Raw genomic sequence first — 22,734 nt, forward strand, 5'->3', positions numbered from 1 at the left:
AGGAAGGTTTCCCCTCAGCTGCTTTGAACATGTCACAAACACTACTTAAGCCTACATAAGGCTGCAATAAAGGGGTGACAAACCCTTTGAGTCACTGCATGAAGCAGCAGATTAAAGGACCTGTGTGTAGTCTTTTTAATTCTGACCAGCACAAAGGCACTGTCACAAGACAATTTTGCCTCCTCAACGCTTATACTGTCTCCATCTCAGTGTTTATTATGTAACTTCCATTGCAATAGCAAACTCCATGAATGTAGTTTTTAGTTTAGGTATGGGCAACATGGTACAGCTTGTAGACATACTAAAGGTATCCAATTATCTCACACATACACACCATTTCATGTTTACTATAAAATAATTTATTAGGCAGTAATACACAGCTTCAGCACCAAGCTTATATACATGCACATAAAAACTACTGACTACCCTACTCAGGGACTCTAGCTCTTTTACCCTTGGCCTTGCGGACCTCTTCAATCAGATCTTTTAAGTACTGAATTTCTTTACTTAGGGAATCTGCTTTTTCCTTCAGGGCCTGATTCTTCTGCTCCAACTCTCTGCACTCCCCAGAAAGCGCTTCCTGTTCTGCCCTCTTCTTCTGCCGGTATCTTGTGGCAGCTGTCTTGTTTTGCTCCATCTTTTTCAATTTCTTATCTATTTTCTTCTCTCCTTTCACTTTTGCTGACACTACCCTCTCTGCAGGATGATCATATGGTTTGGACCGCACAGAGCCAGAACTGGCCTCTGCAGGGAACTGGTTGTCATTGGGGGATCCAACTGCAGTGTTAGGACTATGCTGGGGTGTTCCCAGGTAGGAGTCTGGGCTCATACATATTCCACTATCATCAGAATGGTTCTCCTCCTCCTTCTCGGACTTGGTGATCACTACCAGAAAGGTGGGGCCTTCTTGTTTTCTCTCTCCTTCCAGAACATCCACTTCACTACCTAGTTCTAAACTGAATGAATGGTCTGGACTGGAAGTCAGAGACTCTGGGGAATGGGGAAAAGACCAAAGGGAAGTCAGTGGGGCCATTTGATCTGCTCCAATTGGAGATTCAGGGAGATTGGTGATTAGGTCAGGTATCAGTGGAGGTTCTTTGCTGTGAAATTCGTGGGTGGTAGGGTTAAATAGGAGATCACAAGTGTCTTCCAACGTGGCCATCAGCTCGTCTGGTGAGACGGTGGCTTCCAGATCTTCCATACCTAACAGGGCATCAAAATCGAATTCCTTCAGATCCATCTTCTCCACCATCCACTCCATGCCAGAGAAGGCATCCTCTGTACAGGAAAACAAGATATCATTTCATTACATGAGCCATAAATGCAGTTCAAGCTTCTAGAAACAATCTGGAAGCCAAGTCATCTGCAGTTCTTACAGTGGTATGAAAAAAAATTGCTAATGGTAGCTGCAAGAGACTGCAGCAGACAACAGTAATCCCGCTATTCCATGAATAGTTATGTGTAGTTATGTTGCTATTATGTGCAGTTACCAAACAAATGTACCTTGCAAAATATCTTACCCTGGCTGCTATCTATGGTGTTGCCTAAACTGTCCACAGCGAGCCAATTGGAGGAGACTGCCTTAGCCTTGTCGCTGGAGAACCCATGCGAACTGAGGGGCTCGGCCACCTCCAGGTAGTCATCTAGGAGTCCCAGACTTTCCTCAGCCACCGAACACGGCTGGCTGAAGGGGGATAACAAATCCCCCAACAGCATCTCGTTGTTCAAGAGGCTCATCTTGGTCAATTTTTAGTGCTTTGATGTCGAAGGATGCAGACAAGTAGAAGGTGTTTTCGTCGATTACAGCAACGCTGCTGTGTGGTGCCTTGAAAAACCTGCAAAGATGACATTTAGAGTCCATCAGTGACATGTAGTATTTTTAAAATTAGTTTAATTCAACCCTTCTATAGGGATATAACTTTTAAGTAGTAGTGACTCAGTGAAACGTTACGAAATACTACAGCCTTGCACGACTTCTCAATTTTCAGAGCTGCCTCCTGCAGTACCATTTTTGCATGCCAGCTCCTTCTCGGGGGCTTCTCCATTTGCTGGAGCTCCTGCCCACCAGCAGAGCCAGCTGCACGGATGTCCAAGCCTTCCTTGGCACGAAATGGCCGCGGGGGGGGGGGGCTCAGCTTCCTCATGCCCATATATGGGCATGGCGCGGGAAGCGCCACGCCCACCCACCGCAGCCATTTCGCGATCGCGCCGCCCTCCCCTGGCCGCCATTTTGTGTGCTGCCACGTTTCCACCGGCGCTGGACAGCGCGGAACCCGCGAACTGCGGGAGGGCAGCGGAACGCCGAGGAAAACGCGGCTTATACAACGGGGCAGGTTGGGGGGCAAGCGGTTCACCCTGTCGCTCCCCGCCTTCAGGGGGCTGTCCAGGACAGGAAAGCCCTCCGGACGCTCAGAGCCCCCTCAGCACTTCAGTATTTAAGGACTGCAGTGCTGCTGCTACCTCACCAATCGCCCCCATCTACTCGGGGAACAGCACAATATGGCATTTATATGGTTCTTGCAAGTTGGATGCTTCCGATGCCCCATTTCCGCCCCTCTCCCCGCAACTACAAAAACATTCCACTACATTGTTAAGGAAAAAAAAAAAAAAAACCCTAAGAGCGCCCCCCTCCCCCCTCCAAAAAAAAAAAATCCAAGGAAGTAGAAATCCCAACACCACTGCTTTTGAAAACACTCTTTTCCTGAATTCGATATACCAGAGGAACTCCTCGTTCTTTGTAAGCGTTATTTCCTTCAACTGCATCCTGTGACTGGCTGACCCCACAGACTAAAAATGGGGTTTATTGACGCAGTTCAGATGGTATTTTGAGGTTTTTTCCTCCTCGCCTCCTCCCCCTCATAGCCTAGGAGCCTTTTCCCCACTAAAAATACTGCTCATTGCTAAAGGTATGACGGATTTCTCTCTCCACCAGCAAAGCATTTGAAGGTGAATGTCAGAGAAACCAGCGTTCCTCCCACGCGCTACTCACGCCATGGTTGCAGATGCCGGGATGTGCCGAGGCCGCCGCCGCTGCTGCTGCCCCTGCTGCACTGGCCGATGCCGCCGCTGGCCCCGCCGCCCTTAGAGAGCCATGGCGGCCAGGGGAGGGGAGGCTGCTCCGGTCCGCGCCGCGCGGGCAGGTGCTGCGGCCACAACCACCACTGCTACATGCACCTTCGACTGCGGACAGACAATGAGGCGGCACCGCCCGCGCCCCGCCTTTTTATAAGAGCAGCGCCCAGCGAAACGAGTTCCGGCAGTGATGTCCTTCCGCCAACCGTCACCGCCTCTCGGCGCCGCCCGGCGGCGTGCGACCCGTCTCCATCGGCCCCCCTCCTTGCGGCAGGCTGCGCTCTGGCCGCAGGAGGCACCGGCAGTAGCTGTCATCCCAGCCCTGGCAGCCACGGGGCGGCCAGCGGAGGGACTATATGGCCGCGCTCCGCCCGCCTCCGCGCAAGCGAGGCCGCGTTACGTGGCGGAGCAGTCGGGGACGCTCCCCGCGGGGGCCGGGGGGGGGGGGGCGGGGAGCGGCTCTTACCCACCAACAAAGACGGTGCTCGCGGGCGGGAGGCATCGCGCATGCGGCCACGTGGGGAGCGCGGCGCTGATTGGCTGCAAGCGAGCACTTCACGTGCACACTTGCCTGCCATTGGCCAGGAGCTGAACGGAACCGCATGTCTGCCCGGGGGTGGAGGGGGAGAGGGAGCACCTGGCCGAGGAAATGGCGCCGGGCTGGGGGAGGGCTGCTTGTGGCAGCCCGCGCCCCTCACCGCGGCCCCGGGGCTGCCTTGCCTGCCCCTCCTGAGGTAGCGCTTTTCCCCCCTTTCATTTCCAACAGCCTCTGTGCCCCCTGCCCAAAGCCCCGCTGAGATCACGCTGCAGCTAACGGCTGCCTCACACGGACTCGCCCCTGTGAAGTACCCAGGCAGCGAGCCCCAGCCGGTTCCTGCTCCCGCAGATAAGGTGTTGGCGCGGGGCGCCGGGGCCTCCCCTCCCTGCTGGTGGGATGGATGCAGCCCTTAGATTATTGTGGCCATTCTGGGCCTCCGCGTGCCTGGGCCTCTGTACCCGTGTAGTGCACGTGGTGCGGGAACATGCGCTGCTCTTGCTGCATCTCCAGTGCAGCGTTGACCTGGAGCGCTTCACGTGGGGATCCACAGCACCCTCAAGCACGAGCCTTGTTAGTGCCTCACACCCCTGCAAAAGCTAAAAATGAACTCGGTTATTTCCAGTTGAGGAAGGGGAACTTCCGCTCTTCATGTAGTTTCATGCTAACACAGCTGCTTCTGGGTTTTCTGTACAGACATTACTCAGACTAACGTGAACATTAATGGATATGCTATGTAGCTGTATAAGGCCACATTGCCTTGGAAAGTTTCTGCAGCGCAGCCCCATATTCTATCTCACTCAAATCAGCTTGATGCTTTGAAGGAAGGCAGCCCTGATCCCTTCCCTCAACCCCATTCCCTGCTGCACAGTCCCAACAGCTTATCTGTCCCCTTGAGGAGCCAGCTAGCTAGCCCAGCAGGAGAAGTGGTGGGGATGCTCATTATTCTCCTGGTTTAGGCCCCTTAATTCACACTGGTGAAACACCAGCTCAAGTGAGCTGGAAGGGGATGGTCCCTTGACCCTCAGACCCTTGCCATAGCGCAGATTTCTGCTTGCAGCCTTTTCCCCTGTGCCAGAGCCATCCCGTTTCACATGGCTGCTGGTTTTTGTTTTGTTTTTGTTTTGTTTGTTTTGCTTGTTTGATTTTTTCCCATTGCCAACCTTGGAGCGTAGCATCAGCTCTGGGAGCTGAGGTGGACTCTGTCTTGCTCAAACATCATCATCATCATGTAGGTCAAATTGCCCTCAGCTGCTTCTGCCAAAAGCTCCTCTGCTTCCCAGTTAGGGCCTCGGGAGTGCTTCTGTAAACCCATGGCCTTTACCTATGTTTGCACATGCATAAGTGCCTGGAGCTTATTATTTCACTGATAATTTGAAAGGACAGGCATGACCCAGTTTCTGCTTTTAGCAGTCTGATGCTACCACCATCACTACAAATCAGAATATGTTGCTCTGCATCTGTAATCGGAATGCAATCGATGAAGGGTGTATTTTTTTTTCCTCCATGTTGTTGCCTTTTTCTTCTCTTTTTCTAGAAGCAAGCACAGATTTTGGAATGACTCATTAAAATGGAGGAGGCGGAGAAAAAATGCCCTCCAACGCCAGAAAGCCCCACAATAGCATTTCAGTGATCTAAGAGGGCTGTTCTGATAAATGCACCAAGCAGCGGGCAGATTGTGCTCCGGTGCAAAATTCAGGGGATGCAGCAGCCTTCCTCAAAGCCGAGTGGGTGTTTGGCTGGGCAGGCAGCATCCCGATGCCCTGCCTGGCTACAGGGAGCTCTCAAATCCCCCGCCTACCCCTCCTTTAAGGGAGATGATGATTGTAAAACTGTAATGGTAGCTAAATAAATGGAAACACAGTATACACGCCCTGTCCTTCAGCTTGAAAATATAATTATAGATTCCTGTGCAAGGACTCTGGGTATGTGTGAGCAAGAATCACGCAAGCAGAAATGAAACACGCGGTGAGGAACTTAACCCACATCTGCCTCCTTCCGAGCTGCCTGGTTTCCATCTTGTGTGTGGCGGTTTGTCTGCATTAGGAGCTCCAGGCAGAAACGTTTTAACCGTCCCCTACCCAGAACATGAAATCAACTGAGCAGAAGCCAGCTATGCAGTGAAGAGAGTGTTTTCCCTGTCTCCCAAAGGACTGCAGAATTACTCTGGTAGCAAAATTTTATAAGATGCTTTTCTAATTTCATTACAAATCATCTCTTTCCCCTTGCCCATGTTATGCCAAAGGTTTATTTTTCATGGCTGAAGATTTTTGACTGAGGTAGGAGAAACTTCTTTACACCCAAGTAAAACAATCTTTGGGAATTTTTATAAATAGAAAACTGCAAGTATGTTCTCAGCAGAGACTATTAGCTATCCACCACTAACTCATGTGTTTAAAAACGTGTCCTTTTCCCCTGCAGCAAAATCTATTTATGGCTCAGTCACTGCATGCACGCGACTGATAACTCTGAAGAAAATCAAATCTATGATGATTAAAAAAAAAGGCTTCTGAATGAAGATTAATATATGTGTATGCTCAGTAATCCACTGACATGTTACCAGCTTTTGCACAGCTGATGCTATTTGCCTACGCTGAGCACCATTTGTGAGCAAAGGAAGCTCCTGTGCAAAGCAAGGCCTGTCCGTACCCGCGAGTGCGGGGCAGCTGTGGGCAAAGGGGCTGCTTGAGCCAGGCTCGCCGCAGGAGCGATGCCAAAGTGACCTTGCTGGGCAGCGACGAACTGCCAGGGTAGATGGAGCACTGCAGAAAACTGGCGCGGGCCAAACGGCGCCACCGGGAGGCGGAAAGCGAATGCGCTACCTCCTTTCAGCCTCCTGCTCTGTCAGGATGGGGGGGCGGGATCCACGTATAGGCCGTATTTTTGTTAAAGGTTAATGCAGGAAGCAAACGCGCGTTACTGCGTACACGGAAGACAGAGAGGACGTAAGTGTTGCCATAGCAACGTCTCCCCGCGCCGTCCGCGCTGCGTGCGCAAAGGCCGGGGCCGGCCCTGGGGGCTGCCGGGCCCCCATGGAGCAGCCAGAAAGGCACCGGGGCCCCCATGGAGCAGCCGGAATGGCGCTAGGGCCCCTGTGGGATGCCCATTTCAGGGGGATGCGCAACTGGGGTCCAGGAGGCAACAGGCGAAAGTAACATAGCCCGAAATCTTTGCTCAGTCCTGGAGTGCCCGTGCAGCTGCGCTTCAGGGAACACAGCATTTCCTGGTGCCAACAGGATTCTTTTGCAGGAGACAGAGTGCTCAGGGAAAAGGCAAAGGCAGAATGAGGCAAAACACCCAGAAATTGGGAGCAATTTCCCAGGAGAGCCCCTGAGAGACCCTATGCTTCAGGTTAACTCTCAGCGCTTGGTTGCCCCTCTCCTCATGCGGCACAGGCGGAGGTATCTGCAGGATCTTCCCTGCCAGATCCTCGTTGTAAGCTCTTTAGGGATTGCTTTATAGACATTCACGTCTGAAACGAGATTGAAAGCAAATATATATGATTAAAGATCGAGCAGGGGGTATTAGCGTCCATCTTTTATTACATTCAAATAGAAAATAAGTTAGCCATATGCTGTGCCTTGTTTGTTTTGGACTCATGCACCAAATGGAACCTCTAATAAATCATTCATTGCTTACTCACCCTCTCACTTTCTTATGTTTCCCTCCTGTTATGTAAATATCGCTGACATTTGAAATTAAAGCAATTAAAAAAAAAGAAAAAATGATTAAATCTGCAATTTACATTTGCAATTTGCAGTTCAATTGTTTTAGATGGATCTGGAAACAGTCCTGCTTGTCCACCCACATTTTTCTTACTGCACAAATGTGGGCATGCCAAGCACACACTGATCGCCTGTAAACTACAGCTCTCCGGGGGCTTCATTAGTCAGAATCAGACAATCTGCGGCCAACTACCACAAGTAAAAACACGGTGCAAATCTCCTAAGGAGGAGACCGATTTTAACTTGCAACTTGCCCAAGCATGAATTTCCTGAGCACAGCTACAACTCACTGAAAATGATGTTTAGCAAAACAACAAAAAATGTGTTTGTGAAGGCAGGAGGGAGAGGAGCTGGTTTTGTTCTGAGTGCTCTGGAATCATTTGGCTTTCTCATCTTCCAGTCTTGTGTTCCTTTGGCATCAAGAATAGCCCCTAAATGTGGGAGCAGCTTGGTACTCAAGCAAAAACCTTCCAGTCACTAAAGCAATGAAAGAACAGAAACGTATCTCACCATAACCTGCTCTGCAGGAGGCTGTAGTTAATATATACTCCACTGTAGACGTGTGTGTGTTCAGTGCATATCAAAGGACACATACCTTTACCTGGCAGTGTCTGCTGGCATCACGTGTGTGCGTGCGACCTATTAAGGGCACACGCACATTTCCTTATCAAGGAGAGCCATACGACTTTTTTTTTCTTTCTAAATGTGCAAAGTTTGTAATAGCTGGGGCCTGAAAAGCAAGTGTGGATGGTGGATTATGAGACTGGAGCATTTTATCAAGGGGCGAGTGAAGAGTCCCTCACCATTTAAGTAGGTTTGGCTTTCAGCGTCTCAGTGCTCTGTCGATTTGTCAGAATGAGGACTCGCTGCTCTGTGAGTTCAACAAACATTAACTTTATCTTAAGCACCCGGAAAAAAAGTTGTTTGCCCTTGTGTGAAGGAGTTTCTCTCTTCAGTAGGGAGGTGTGTGCTCCAAAACAAAGACTGTAAAAGGGTAGATCCTATTAATGACGTAAAACCGGTCCTGGAAATACCTTGTGCATGCAGTGTTTCCTGGTGCGGGCATGTAGCCTCGGCAGGAACGTGAACAAAGCGGGTAGTTTAGGTGAAGCCCTGCATCTCATCTGGGTGTAAATCACAGCTGGAGCTCTGCAGGGTGCTCGGGGACACTGCAGACCACCTTGCAGGAGCAGCACCGAGGCCTTGTGCCCAGGCAGGTTCACTGGCCTGAGCCCGCTGTCCTTTGCTCTATCCCTTCACTGCTGTGGCTGGTAAAGAGCTGAGAGCCTCGTGGACACAAGCGTATTTGACGTCTGGGGGAGGTATTTAGTAATATTTCTCCCCTCCAATGGGCAGCAGCTGATGCCCACTGATGGGCATTCCCCATGGAGAAGCATCCCAGCTCTAATGGCTGGGATTTAGCAGCAGACTTTGATCTCTTTCATTATATCCTCCTTAAGGTGGGAGAAGGAAGAAATTCCTGGTGGACAGAATATCACTGAGTTTATATCTTTTTCCTGAGCTATTTCATCTTCCTTTCCAAGGTCACTGCATTTGGAGAGCTGGCAAAGGGTGCTGGACTGAAAGCAAAGAGGTTCCTTTCAAAAGACGTTGAGACAGCTCTTTGCTCCATGCTCCAGCATGGGCTGGCAGCCTGCACGGATGGGCTGTGAACCTTTCCAGATGTGTGACGGGGGGCTGGCCATAGGCAGACCAGATAGTAGTCCTCAAAGGAGACTACATGACCAAAATACTGTATTGACCAGGTGCCGTGACTTCTCTACGCACTGCCTTCTTACTCATGCCACTGTTCGGTAACAGGAGGTTTCTGTTCTCAACTGTGGAGACAGGGGGTATTGAGACTTAAAGCCAGAACTGTCTGAGGAACCAGACAAAGAGCCCCTCCTCTGTTGATGGTTATTTCTGGACACCTCTTTTTTGGTGCTCTTCAGAGTACCCTTGAGGAGACCTTGCTGAGACCTTCTCCTGGACTGGCTATCTCCTGTGGGTCTCAGACAAAGCAGTCTCTGTTCAGGCAGGTAACATTTGGGCCATACAGTGGAGTCTCACAGTCCCAGAGAGATGGACTTGCCTGCTGAGCACTTACCAGGGACACGGGTCTGCCCTGGATAGGGCAGGCAATATCTGAGCACGAAAGGAGTGAGTCTGTCCCAGGCCAAACATGACCAGACCATCAGGCTTGAGTGTCCACTATGGCAGTGCCACCAAGCATCTGCCTTCGCAGTGCAAAATGAAGGACTGGAGATGGATCTTTGTTGTTGTTTTAAACATTCTTTTCTAATGTCCATATTAATAGAAATGACATTAAAAAAAAAAAAGACCATTCTTAATGCAGATCACTAATTGATCTGGAAAAGACACAGGGCTCGGTGCTTGCTGCACCTCCTGGCCACAGGCCATGATTTGGGAAAGGAGGGAAAGTTTGTGCCTTGGTCATGCGCTCGCCTCAGCAAAACCCATGTTGCAGCTGAATGCCAGGAAGCTGGGATCCCTGCCAGCATCCTAACAAGCAACGTGAGAGCTGCGGCTCCGTGGCCTGTGGGATTACTGCATCATTTATTACCTTTGCTTCAACATATTTCAGGCTCTCTGATAGCAATATCACCACTGCTATAAACAACCAGAAGCCTGCACATAATTCAATAGTATTATTTAGATAAGTGAGAGTAGTTATTGTGTCCAAGGCCATAACTATCTTCTCTGCTACATAAATTCACGAATTTGAAGGAAAAAATGTTTCTTTGACATACTGCTTTGAGCAATGATTGCTTCCTGCCTTTCAAGGGAGTAAGGAGCCTGCTAGAGCATTAGCAGCTTTGAAGTAATGTCTGTCATGGGACAGGTAAAGAGCCAATGCTGTCCATCATTTGTCACCTACGTCCTTGTATCTGTTGCCTGTTACATCTCCGTCCTTTGCAATGCCAAGCAAAATGAGACAAGAGTGTCTTATAGGACTGGGATCATTGTAATGGGGAGTCTAATGGGACAATATATCCCCGCTGCTTCCCTGGAACGGGGGCTGTTCCACCACGGTGAGAAGGCTGAGAGGCAGGGAAAGGGCCAGGCTTGTGCCGAAGTTAAGGGAGCTGTTGCCTGAAAAAAACAAAGGTCCCAAACCAGTAAACAGAACCCAAGCAAACAACAGCTTTTGCCCATTATTTGTATGGAGAGGGCTCTTCATGAAGAATGTGGTTAGAACTGATACATATATATTTCCCCTGAGAAACTTAGCGCCGCGGCTTAATAGATAGATCAAAGAGCTACTTAGCCACTGGAGCCAGGGAAATTGAACCAGGGCAGCAAAACAAAAATCAATCTGACTTTTTAATGTGCTTAAAGTGATTTTGTTCAAAACTGACTCCTGTATGAGCACTTAGGAAAGCTCTTGAGAAGTGTGAATTTCGTAAACCAAGGTATTTCTCCTCCTCTCCTACTATTAGTAAAATGACAGGCACACTTTCTATGTAGGGGAATCGTTTCAGATCTTTCCTGCCTCACCCTTCGGTCTGACCACTCTCTTTTGACTTAGCATTTTCAAGATTATTCCACGGGATCGCGTACTATAAGGATATTATTAGCCTGCTCACCACCACACTTCTGGCTCTGTCAGTTGTGAATAATGCAGCCCTGCTCAGCGTTTGCTCATTAAACTTTTATACTGTGCTATCCCTGATTCTGCAGAGGACATATTTGTTCCATGAGTGCTATTTAAAGGTTTTGAATACCCTACTCACTCCCTCCCAACCAAAAAAAAGAAAAGGAGGGGGGCAATATTTCTTGTATCACCCACGCCATAAAGATCAACTTAACAGGGATAGAGGAGATAAAGTCCAGATACCCCAAATAGTTACCCAAGTATCTAGCCTGCAACCTCTTAGGATAGAAACCAATGGTGCATTTTACTGGGAAGAGGGAGAGCCTCACATTTCTTTCCTGCTGCATCTGTGAGTTAAGTCTCAACATTTCAAGATCCAGTCCCAGATTCAGTAACCCAAGCTGGAGCCATTGAATCACACCTAGTGTGGGTAGCTGGCCAACACATTTTATCTTATTTGGAAGAGAAACTTCTCGTTTGGAAGAAGCTCCTCATTTTTCCATGTGACTAAAAAAGCAGCCACTGCTTGAAGCTCTTCTGGTTTAGAATATTAAAACAAATTGTAGAAAAAGCACAGAGGTGATCAAGTGTTGTGAATAGACAGAAGACGTGCATCATGCTGTTCAGCACTTCAGCACGATATTCTAAAAGTTCAGGTATAGTCACCCTCTTTTCCCTGGAAAAGATTCATTTACAGAACAACCAGTCTGAATTTTTTATTTTTCCTTTTAAAATGAAGAGATGCAAGAACAAGCACATAAAATCTAAGGTTGGCTGCATTCATTCCCAGGAAAGGACTGAGGTTGTACAGCAACATGTGCAAAGTATTTTACTTCTCCCCAGATTCATTACCCCGCTAAGCCGGTTGCTCCTTAGGCTAAGAACAAAAGACAAGCTGAGTCTTCACAGCCTGGAGAGCCATTTATGCCGTGCTCCTTTGCAGCCACCTTTTGCATACTTGGAGTAATTGCCCTGCCTCCCCCTCAGTAATTTCTTCTTTACATTAAACAAACACGGGAGATCTTTTGATCTTTCCTCGCCGTTCAAGCTGGGGCAGCTTCCACACAAAGGCGCAGGCTTCTGCGTGCATTGAACAGGTACTGCAAGCTCCAGGCCTTCTAGGGGCGCTTACCTGAGGGAGTCACAGCTGGCACTGATTCCACCAAGCATCTTGGTTTTAGCTATTCCTGTAATAGTGCAAGTGACACAAAATAGGTTTGACCTCACCTGATCTGTTTTCACTGCAGAACAGATTAAGGAAATAAAAATAGTATCATGAAACTTTTTTTTTTTAAGATATGTGAACTCCCTTTCCAATTATAACATATCCCCCAAGTAGTTAAACATTAATTACTTATTTAAGGCCAGGCTTACAGGACAGGGTCTTCATCCTAGTGTGTTTTTCCAGAATTTAAGGAGCCAGAATCCCTGCAAAGTGGCATCTCTTTACAGCCAACACTTCCCCCGCTCTTTCCCAAGTAGGCGCCTGGGCCTGGGGCATAGGTGAAGAACCTGTGTGATGAGTGTGATCACACATGCTGATGGCACAGTGGCTTCCTCATGCCCCACGGCTGATGCTGGGATAAGACAGGAGCATGTTTGGGACGGGAGTGGACAGGCATGTAGGAACAACTGGGTCATTGAACAAGGGCGAGGGAGCCTGAGCAGGAAAGTGAAGATTAAAAGAGGCAGAGGCCTGTGAAGCCTGGGGAACCACACGAAAGGCGGCCTGTGCCTCGACACGCGGTTCAGGGTGGGAGGCCCCGCTCCGCAACCACAGGGCAGCACCTTGTGACTCGGGCGCAGGGCCGAGCCGGTTGTCCTCTCACGGCAGGTTGCGGAGTGTTGAGCACCCTCAGCCACGAGGGGAAGGCAGTGAATCCACAATGGTCCCCACCGGGCACCGCTGTGGTGCAAAATTGTGTCAGCACAGAGGTGAGGGCCCTCCCTGGCGCAGAGACAGCACTCAGAGACGCTCCTTTGCTTATAAACCCATCAGAGAGAGCCAGGTCACTGTGTAAAGTTATTTTATTTCAGAATTCCACGCACTCTGTCACAGACCATGCACTAGACTTTCCCCTTTTACAAATCCACGGCCTCCGGGCCTGGGACAGATGGGCATCATCTCCTCACTCCACACTGCGAGTACCCACATGCTTAGAGTGAGGGTAGCTTGCCGGGAGGCAGAGGGCAGCCTCTTGCTTCCATAATTGCTTCTAGATCCTTAAAAAGAAATCCACTGGACTTCAAAGGTTAACAGCTGGGCTCAGCAGTGGTGACAAGCCGCTGCTGAGCAAGTTGGTCCTTACCCCACAGTTGAGGGCAGCAAGACGACAATCTGAGGGGAAGCTGTGTGAGCCAAGACACAGCACGACACACCAAGGAGCTTTTGGATCCCAGAGAGCAAACAGCCCGCGCGAGCTCCGGGCCCGTTACAATCACTCGTCTCCAAGCCGCTCTGCTGCGAGCTGCCCTTCTCACATTCAGCGTTAGGCCCCTCTGCTCTGCACTCCCAGCTGGGGCTAGGAAGGAGCCTGCCCACAGGGAACACAAAGCAGCCTTCCTGGCTGTACGTCAACACACGCCGCCCTGCGTCTTATCATGGAAAGGTGCCGGTTCAAAAGATTCTCCCCAAATCTGTTAGACCCCAGGCTGGGTACAACATTAGTGCAGATTTCCTGCATACTTGCCCTGCTCCTTCTTCATCGCCTCTGTCAGGCTCTGCTCTTGAAACACTCACAGACGCAGCATCCCTGTGACCTATTACATCTTTGGCCTTTGCTGAGACTGCCACTGCCAGGGCAGTTATTGCCCACCGTGGGGGCTGCCTGTAGGAAGAGAACATCTGCAAGGGAGCTTGTGGCTAGCTCAGGAAGAGGAGAAAAATGAAGAGAAGAAATGATTGCAGTGGAGCAAAGTCTACAGGAAAGGCAAAAAGGCAGCTGCAGTCTCTGTTTGATACACAAATTCAGCTCAATAGCAGCAACAAGAAATGGCCATCAAATATTAAGTCATTAGGTTGCCAGGAAGAAGAAAAAGTATTCATGTAAAAAGTTCTATGTACAGATATGTGTGTGTGGCAAATGTTCTGAAGCTAAATCAGACGCTGTCTTCCTCCTGCTTGTGTCTCACCTTTCTTGTGTTGATCTTGTGTTTTGATCGCTCCAGACCGCGTTGCTGCTCAGTTCTGTGTGAAGACCACAGTATCGCACTCAGCACCAAGCAAAGGGTGAGATCTCACTGAAGAAATGAATCTGTGGGGAACTCCTGACAACCTCGATATTTTAATATTTTTGTTGACCTTCAAGTAATTAGAAGAGAGGGGAATTTCCCCAAATCTCACCTGTCTGCTTTTAGGGTAGGAAGGCTGACATCAGAAAGGCAGTGAAGGACAGGGAAAGGAAGGAGGAAAAAATCCCAGGAACTAGAGTGAGAGCGATCAACAACAGACCCAACACTGACTGCTGCAAAAACTTACAAAACACAAAATCTTACAAACAGAATCTCTGTTAACCTTTTAGAGACTACAGACTATTTACACACACAAACTTCAAATTATGCATCTGGTAGTACCCTAAGGATTAAATAATTTAAAATGCAACACTGTGTTATCACTGTATACAGAATACTATCTGATGCACTTGCTAAAATGGACGGATTGTCTGAGAAAAATGTGCCCTCCCTCGTCTCACCTGCACTGCCTCTAAAACAAAAACAAGGGATAAAGACTCTGCTGTTCCACTTCTGAAACACACCCTGAAATTCTCCTGCCAAAGGGGAGTAAATCCAGAGGATAAGGGAAGGCCAAGGGTGTCTGCTCTCTCCAGCCTCCGCTCCTGCACAACCCCCTTGATTTGCGTGGCAAGAAAGACTTGACAGCAAAGGAAGGTGCTAAAGATGGGGAAAGGCTGTTAGGATTCTCTAGCGATGGCTCTGCTGTCATTTGAGAGGTGCAGAGCCCCAGAGGCAGGGCACCACTCTGCCCCGCTCCTGAAGGCAGGAGGCCACGAGGCTGAACACCGAGGACACGGAGTCCCGTGTGCGACGTGCTGGCCGTGCTGTGGCTCTCCCTCAAAACCACACCGTGCTCCAACAGCAGGTGGAAGGACAGTCAAGGGAGGGCAGTGTGAGAGGATTAGGGATCAGGAGTCAGCAGAAGTGCATTACTGATGGGTCTGACCAGAGAGAAGAGGAAGGAGAGCCCTCCCCAGCTTTCTGATAGTAATTGCAAACCAAGAATGCTGGAAAGCCAGCACATGGCAATGAGGAAGGGGGGAGAAAAGCTTCAGAGGTGACTGGAGTAAGGTGACCAGAGTAGGGTGGCCAAGAGACACCGAAAGCAGACGGGGAGGGTAGCTTCTTCCTAAACGCCACCACTGCCTGTGTGCACCAATTCCTGCGTGTGGGTCAGAAACTCACTGATGACACCAGCACAGCCCTATTGGCTTCACTGCCCTGTACTCATGAGAATCTGGCACCCTGTAAAACCCTTTGGGGCACACAGACCTGCTTCCTCCTCCCCCAAACCAGAGCAGCCATACGCTCTCACAGAAAAGATGAAAACATAATTCTGTTCCCATGCGTGTCTCCCAGCCCTCCCCCGAAATCAGCCTCTCTTCCTCCAGGCCAGAGAGACGCCTCTGAAGAGCCGCCCTCTTCTCCATTCCCAGGGCCATTCCCACCAGCAATACCTAACAGGTCTGGCTTGGCAGGAATGGCAAGCCCTGCTCCTTGAACCTCATTGCACAGCCAGACCTCAGAAGTTTCTTCCAAGACTCCTTGCAACAGCTTCAGGGAGAATTGCTCATACTGATGGCTGTGTTGCAGCAGGCTGGACATCACTCCTCAACCCAGCTATGAGGTTCTGTAGGAGCAGGGGCCATGGGCACACACATTCTCCTCTTCCAAACTCAAAAACTGTCACTATAATCATTATTCAGATTTCATTCAGAAATACAACAAACAGCCCTATCCAAAATATCTCATTCAGGCTGCACCTCTGGGCTAGAGGGACAAAAAGAGGGAAAAGAAGCAGGGTGGAATAGGACAGACAAAGAAACATGGGGATAACATCAGACAGGAAGAAATGAAAGGACCTGAACACAAGTCTGCTAAAATCATCACTGGATTCACCGGCCCAGTTCCACCTTCTCCAGACCAAAACTGCTTCAATTCACTGGAGTAAGTTTATTACAGGAGAAAGAAGTGCATAGTGTTTTTCTGGTAGACGCTTAAATATCATCAGAATTTATCCAAGGATTTATAGCTGCAGCTTTATCCTCTTTTCCCTAGCTAACAGGTACCTGCTGCAACAAAAATGGTGGAAATGGACCAGTAGCACCAAGAAATCCAGTGGGAGCAGCAGCTCCACAGCAGGAAATAATAAAGAGCCAAAAGGAGACAGAGAGAAGTGGAGGAGACATATTTCGCAGTAATCGAAGTCCACGTTGGCTAAACACCCAGACCTTCCCCCAGGAAGGCCCCGTTACGTCTGTAGCAAGACCTCTGGCTCTGAGAGAGAGCTATAGAGGGTGTAGCCCAGCTCATCCACCTCTTCTGGGGTGAGCTCCGAAAACAAGTTCACCTTGGGGTTCAGAGCACTGGGGAGGACACCCGCCTCCAAGTAGCGGATCAGTCCTTTCAGCGCCTGCAAGAAGCGGTCGGCCAGCACGTCCTGGGACCAGTTGGACTCCTCTTCGGAGAGGTGCAGAATGACATTGGTGAGCTGGCTGGCAGTGAGGTGGCCCAGCGCCGGGTTCGACTTGCACACTGCTTTGAAGATCTTGAGGCACACGCACCGGCAGCCGGCATCACCCTGGTCCAGGGCCCGCAGGCGGGCGGTCTCCGCCGGCCGCAGGCTCAGTCGCCACAGATTGTCATTCCGGGCCAGGCGATGGGGTTTGGCCACAAGGATGATGTCACCCAGCGTCAGGGAGGGTAGGAAGTCAATGAAAAGATGCCGTTCTGGATCATACTGGACCTCCAGTGTCAAATCTCCTGGAGGAGCTGCTGGACGGATCACATAATCCAAGAGAGTCCCAATTGCTGGCCAGTTGATGGAGCCAGCTACGACTTTCTCAAAGGTGTCTGCTACAGCTTTGGGGGAAAGGTAGCCCCCCACCACACAGCGGTCCCAGTAGCTGCTCCCACGGGGAAAGTACTCGGGGTTTTCCCGACGCACCAAGTAGAAGCCAGGGATGTTCATGATAGTGTCCTCCCCAGGGATGCATGACCACAGGTTCTGCTCCAGCATCAGAGGCACAATAAGCTGGCTGTGGTCGGCTGTCACTACCTTTCACAAGGGAGAAAAACAGGTCAGGAGCAGGTCTCTCCCAGCACACTCATTCTTTTCCCCACCACCTCTAGACAGCCTTCTGTTCAAAGGGACTTGCAGGAAGTATTCAGCTGTCTCATTCTCCTCTCTGCGTGGGATTCACAGCCTCCCTCCCATCATCTGAAGGACCATTTCCCAGCTTCAGTGGAAAAAATCAGCAGCATAACACAAGACAGTGCTTTTATGCCACTTGCTACATAGAGATCTTCAAATACTTAAAGGACCTGACATGGATTGTACATACAAGAATCATTTCCCCCCTACTGCTCTGAGGCTACTCCTTGGATGCAAGATGCAGCTGGCCCAGGGCAACAGTGGATAATTTAAAACAGGAGAGTATTAAATTTCTAGCCTAGCTTATGTTGCCATGGTTTAATTATCCTGTTACAGCTTGGCACTGTCCTCACCCGGCCTGCCACATTGTGTGGAAAAGGTCATGAAAGGTCCCTTTTCACCAATGTGATTAAGACCCCAGATCGAAGTTTCACTTGACGTTCGTCGCTCCATTCTAGAGCTCTGACTCAACCCAAAAAGCGTGCCTCTGAATCACTCACTATAGCCATGGGCATCTTTCCATCAGGGACATATGCAGCAGGGACTGCTGTCCAATCCACGTCTGTCATGCATTTAAAAAAAAAAAAAGTAGGGAAGACCTACAGAAATACACAGGAGTCCTAAGGGAATGCTGTACATTTGGAAGAAGATGAAAGAGACAGAGAAAAAAATAGAGCTAGCAAGAAAAACACAGCTAAAGGGAGGGAAAGAGAGAAAGGAAAGAAGGGTCTGAGATGATAAAAGCACAAAAAGCCAAAGCTTTTACCGACAGGCCAGAACCACCTGGTCATGCCTGTTGAGAGAAGTACTGCAGACACCAACGCTTGGCTCCACGTCGCGCAACGCGATGCCAGGAGCCTTATTAGAGAGGAATGTTGTGCTGAGACAGCACTGCCAGCGGAGAAGCCAGAAATGCCCCTGCCTAGTGAGTCCGCTGGATAATGACCCGTCACGCGGCGCCAGGAGTTACCTGCAGATCATCGTAGAGGCTGCCGCTGAGGTACATGTCACGCAGGGGCATGTCCGGCAGCTTGGCGCGCAGGAAGCTGCGCAGCTCGGCACAAATATCCACGGCTGCTTGCTTGGCCCGGGCCTGCTCATCTGCTGGGATCGCTACCTGCCTCCTATAATAGGCAAAGAGCTTTTCTTGCAGAGACAAACGGAGGCGGGATTTTTTCAGTTCCATTTGACTCCTTTTGGCAGATGGCTTGGGCTTCGTGGGTCGGAAAAAGTCTGCAAGACAGAAGGAAGACTGCTGAGCAGCTCGTTTTTCAGCAGGAAAACAGCTGCATGGAATTGCACCTCAGGAAGCTTTTAGCAGACATTTCACATGCTTTACCCATGTACCATTCAAAAAAGAAAGGCCGAGAAGCTTCAAAAGAAACCGCTAAGGAGGAATCAAGGAGGATGAAAGTAAGTTACTAGATCTGGATTTTATTCAGAACAAGACTAATGCTCTCATCTTGCACAAGAAATATTTTATTGGCTAAGGTGGCAGTATTTGAGTTAAAGTTCATCAAAAATTCAGCACCATTAGCAGACCAGCTGCTTTTAACAAGATGCCTGAGTGGGGGATAAAGCATCCTTGAACAACCATCGCTATCTCCTTAAGTTTTTAATTATATACATACGTGTGTGTGTGTGTGTGTGTGTGTATGTGTACTTAAAAAAAATATCAGCAAAGCCCACTCCTGACTAGGATGTGAGAGAGAAAGTCATGCCATTTAGAATTGAAGTAGCTGCTGCAACTATGACCAACACCTATCACGATCGGAAGCTGAGAGACCTCGGTGCAAAAACCTCTCTCAAAATTTCATCGGTCAAAGAGAAGAGAGCGCAGGCAAAAGGCAGTGATACAAATGCTCTATGCTACTGTTGGCACTGTTAAGCAACGTCTAACCTGCACAGATTTTCTCTAAATTCTGTTTTTTTTTTCAGAACTGTTCCTTACAGAAATGAGTCTCTGCTTCCCATCTACCTTTCAGATTTCTCCTGTCCTTGACCTAGAGAGTTTCAAAAATGATTAGCAAGAATTAAGGGAAAATTTCAGACCTAAGAGATCCTAAGTCTTTGGAAGGGCTGTGGAACCGTAGCAGTAGGATGACAGGGGAGACACCACAACCCAGTGGCACCATTAAGCCCATCAGCTATTCCACCTTTCTCCAACAGCAGGCACCTGGCCATGCAACACAGACAGAATGGCCAAATGGGCAGCACGTGGATCTATCTCACCCAACCTCAGCAGCTCCTTCTGCTCATCCCACTGAGGCCTCCTGGGGCAGATATGGGGGTTCGCGTAAAGCCACAGGAAACCAGACTTCAATGACCATTTGTGAAACAACTTCTTCAATTTTAAGTTTTCATTTATTTTTAAGACATGTATGCAAGACATAAGTGCCTATCTCACTGCCCATCACTTGGGAATCCCATCAAATGACCGACCCAGACCCTCTTTAACTCTGCTGTCTAGTTATTTAATGCTTCTTCAACAGGAAAGCCATTGCCATCCTGAAGATGACTTTCCTGTAGGTGCCTGGAAACCAAGTTAAAGCTTGATGCTTATTTTTCAGGTTCAAAATCACTCAGCTGAAAAGGTCACCAATCTTACAAAGTGACTGAGGGATGAAAAGTTAAACCTGGGAGAAATAAACAAATAAATAAATAAATAAACCTCGCCGATGGACTCTAAATTACTTGTTACCCCACTGAGAAGGAAGACTTCAAATCACAATTTAGAACTTGGTGAAGACAGAAGCTCACTGACAAGCAACACTGAACTTGCTACAGAAAGGCAAGCAAACTTACAAAAATTTTTAGGTAATTGATATACAAAATAGAAAATACCACCACGTGTAAATTGCTGCATATTCACAACTTCCTCTCTTAAAAGCACAGAGGAACTGGAGCAGCCCAAAGAGGCAACAGGGATACTCAAAGGTGTGGAACGGTCTTTTAAGACTAGAGTTTGCAAAAGTAACTATTCAACTTGAAAGGGAAATGACTGGAAGAATAAAACTGAAGCCTATAAAGTCCTGAGAAGCATGAAGAACGTGAACAGGTGATTATTACTCCTGATAAATTCAAGAACCAGAAGTCTGTAACGTATCAGGAAACCTATTTAACCCTCAGGCCCCTCCACACAAAAACCACTGGGCTGGACAGGACGTTCTCTTTCCCTACCTACCTTTAAATGACCGCAGGGTTTATGGGCCTGGCTACGAGCGTGCCATGCAGGAAGGGCAGGAATGGCTGCTCCTCACCTGGGTCTGCGGCCGAAGCATCAGTGGGAAGGGTCTGCAGGGAGCGACTCAGGTTTGTCTTCATGTCCTGGCTCAGCAACCGCGAGGAGGCTCCCAGCCAGCTGGGCTCTTCCCAGCTCCTCTTTCCGGACTGGCTCAAGCGGGTCGGGCTGCTGGGCGCGCTGATGGCCCGGTCGTACATCTGGAGCAAGAGCAGCACGGCTGGGTTAGCGCCCCCCTTCCCCCCAACGCGAGCGGCCGTGCCGCACGGCGCCCCGCGAGCCCCAGCTCACCCGTTTGACGGCCAGCGTGGCGATGCCCAGCACGGCCGCGCCGCCCACGCCCAGCACGAGCCGCGCGTTGGACAGCACGAAGTCGATGGCCGTGCCGATGCCATTGTCGTCCTTCTTGCCCTTGCGCGGCCCGGCGCCCGCCATGGCACCTGCGGGGAGCGCGGAACGGGCCGTCAGCACGGTCGCCCCGCGCGCAGCTGCGCCAAGGGACCGCCTGGCCCCACAACCTCTTCAGTTAATCACCCTACACCCGCGGGCTGCTGTTGCTGGAAACGCCAGAGGGACCGCACTGACCACGCTCGCAGCGGCTGCGTTTCTTTGCCCCCAGCTCTGTTTAAGACCTGAGGGAGACACCCCAATTTTGCTTGACCAGTAATCACTTAAGTAGTTTTTCTTGTGCAGTCCCCTTCTGCTTTAAAAAAAAAAAGGTAAAATTTACTTCAGTAAATATATATATAGGATATATAATATACATAATATATAGAATTTTATTGCAAACTTATATTACTGTTTGTGCCTTTTCCTTTTAGCTAGTGCTCTTCAGTCAGACCATGGTTTCTTTTATACCATTTTATTTTCTCTTTCTCAATCTAAAGTGTGTAATTTTGTTCTCAGACAAGGCAAGGCAGAAACTATTTGGTGCTTAACCATGAAAAATCAGGATCTTCCTAGGAGCAGGCAGGGAGCCTCAGCACAGATTTGAACGTGGAAGTGGATGGACCAGGACCTCTAAAACACCCAAGAATCAACATTAGAGACCACACTAAGCCACAAAGGGAACAACCTCCTCGCTTTCACCAGTCACCTATTGCAGTCCTACCTGCAAACTGGTGAGTTTGACTCTCAAATGGGTCATGTATAATATGAAGCAATGTTTGTGTTTGCTTAAGTTTACACTTTCAATTTCTATTTAGCCTCTGATCTCAATATTTACAATCAAAGAGCTTCCCTGGCCAACAACACCTATAAAGCAAAGTTTTCCATTACTGCACCTGCAGGTGGGTCCTCCGTGAAATAATGAAAACACCGTGAAACTTGTGTAACTGGAGTCAAGGTCAGCTTTCTAGGTTGACTTTGAAGCCAGGTAAAGGTTCAGCGCCTGCCTGATTTTGGCAGTTTAAAGCAACTTTTTTACTGCTCCATGACCCAGTTACATTCCAAAAAAAGAAGATTCCTGCCTGGACAACTGGGGGATGCCGCTACCTGTGACTGATAGGCGGAAAATAACACTGGCCTAATGGTTCTGCCATTGGGGATGACCTACCTGTGGCCTAATGCATTTGTGCGGGGGGCAGGAGGGCACCTCCGTCCCAGTTTCTCCAAGGCAGCAGCGGGCAGGGAGCACCAACCATCGGCGGCCGCGTTGGGGTTCGGGGAGGAGAAGAAAGGAGCCTGCACGGGAAAAGGCCCCTAGCGCAGGCCGCCGAGCTCGCTGCGCAGGAAGGCCAGGCCCTTCGCCAGCTGCCTCTCCTTGTCCTCGGGCCGCTCCAGCGCCTGCTGCCTACGGAACTCGCGGCGGATGGAGGCCACGTAGAAGTCGCGGTCGGTGTAGCGCAGCGCGCGGCCCCGGCGCAGCAGGGCCCGGTAGAGGCTTAGCACGGCCTCCCGCGACCAGGCGGCCATGGGGAAGCACCCTGAGGGGAGCCGGGGCAACGGCCGGTAACGGCGGGGTAACGGCGGTAACGGCCGAGCCGTGCGGGAGGGAGGCAGGGGGGAAGCGGCGCCGGTGCCGCGCGCGGCCGCCTCGCACTCACCGGGGCGGGGGCGCCTCTAGGCCCCTCACGGCAGCCCCGTCCCCTCAGCGGGACCCGCGCCGCTCCGGGGGTCACCCGGCAACATGGCCGCGCCACCGCTTCCGGGTCGCGA

General features: G+C 49.9%; 3 protein-coding genes across 3 annotated transcripts; all 3 read right to left on the minus strand.

The window, feature by feature from the left end:
* Positions 1-336: 336 nt before the first annotated feature.
* On the minus strand, positions 337-3,190 carry ATF4 (activating transcription factor 4). The gene is made up of 3 exons (XM_010220099.2): positions 2,990-3,190; positions 1,521-1,835; positions 337-1,278 (listed from the first exon to the last, which is right to left on the minus strand). The coding sequence occupies exons 2-3, from the start codon at positions 1,735-1,737 to the stop codon at positions 428-430; spliced, it is 1,068 nt and encodes a 355-aa protein (XP_010218401.2). The 5' UTR covers positions 1,738-1,835; positions 2,990-3,190; the 3' UTR covers positions 337-427.
* A 13,165-nt stretch (positions 3,191-16,355) lies between these two features.
* On the minus strand, positions 16,356-22,179 carry MIEF1 (mitochondrial elongation factor 1). The gene is made up of 5 exons (XM_088531858.1): positions 22,133-22,179; positions 20,869-21,017; positions 20,597-20,777; positions 18,307-18,569; positions 16,356-17,240 (listed from the first exon to the last, which is right to left on the minus strand). The coding sequence occupies exons 2-5, from the start codon at positions 21,010-21,012 to the stop codon at positions 16,434-16,436; spliced, it is 1,395 nt and encodes a 464-aa protein (XP_088387984.1). The 5' UTR covers positions 21,013-21,017; positions 22,133-22,179; the 3' UTR covers positions 16,356-16,433.
* A 66-nt stretch (positions 22,180-22,245) lies between these two features.
* MIURF (mitochondrial elongation factor 1 upstream open reading frame) lies at positions 22,246-22,532 on the minus strand. The gene has a single exon (XM_088531859.1). It carries the CDS (start codon positions 22,489-22,491, stop codon positions 22,279-22,281), a length of 213 nt encoding a protein of 70 aa, XP_088387985.1. The 5' UTR covers positions 22,492-22,532; the 3' UTR covers positions 22,246-22,278.
* Positions 22,533-22,734: the final 202 nt, after the last annotated feature.

The sequence above is a fragment of the Tinamus guttatus genome, unplaced genomic scaffold, assembly GCF_059628265.1.
Source record: "Tinamus guttatus ecotype Peru unplaced genomic scaffold, ASM5962826v1 Tinamus_guttatus_pri_ptg000439l, whole genome shotgun sequence".
NCBI lineage: Eukaryota > Metazoa > Chordata > Aves > Tinamiformes > Tinamidae > Tinamus > Tinamus guttatus.

Excerpts from the sequence above, each read along its gene's own strand:
- ATF4 (XM_010220099.2), bottom strand. The coding sequence starts at position 1,737 with ATGAGCCTCTTGAACAACGAGATGCTGTTGGGGGATTTGTTATCCCCC. Across the intron at positions 1,279-1,520 it reads CACCATAGATAGCAGCCAGG|AGGATGCCTTCTCTGGCATG; the intron begins GTAAGATATTTT and ends TTTCCTGTACAG.
- MIEF1 (XM_088531858.1), bottom strand. The coding sequence starts at position 21,012 with ATGGCGGGCGCCGGGCCGCGCAAGGGCAAGAAGGACGACAATGGCATC. Across the intron at positions 20,778-20,868 it reads CCACGCTGGCCGTCAAACGG|ATGTACGACCGGGCCATCAG; the intron begins GTGAGCTGGGGC and ends CTCTTGCTCCAG. Across the intron at positions 17,241-18,306 it reads GCCTCTACGATGATCTGCAG|GTAGTGACAGCCGACCACAG; the intron begins GTAACTCCTGGC and ends CCCTTGTGAAAG.
- MIURF (XM_088531859.1), bottom strand. The coding sequence starts at position 22,491 with ATGGCCGCCTGGTCGCGGGAGGCCGTGCTAAGCCTCTACCGGGCCCTG.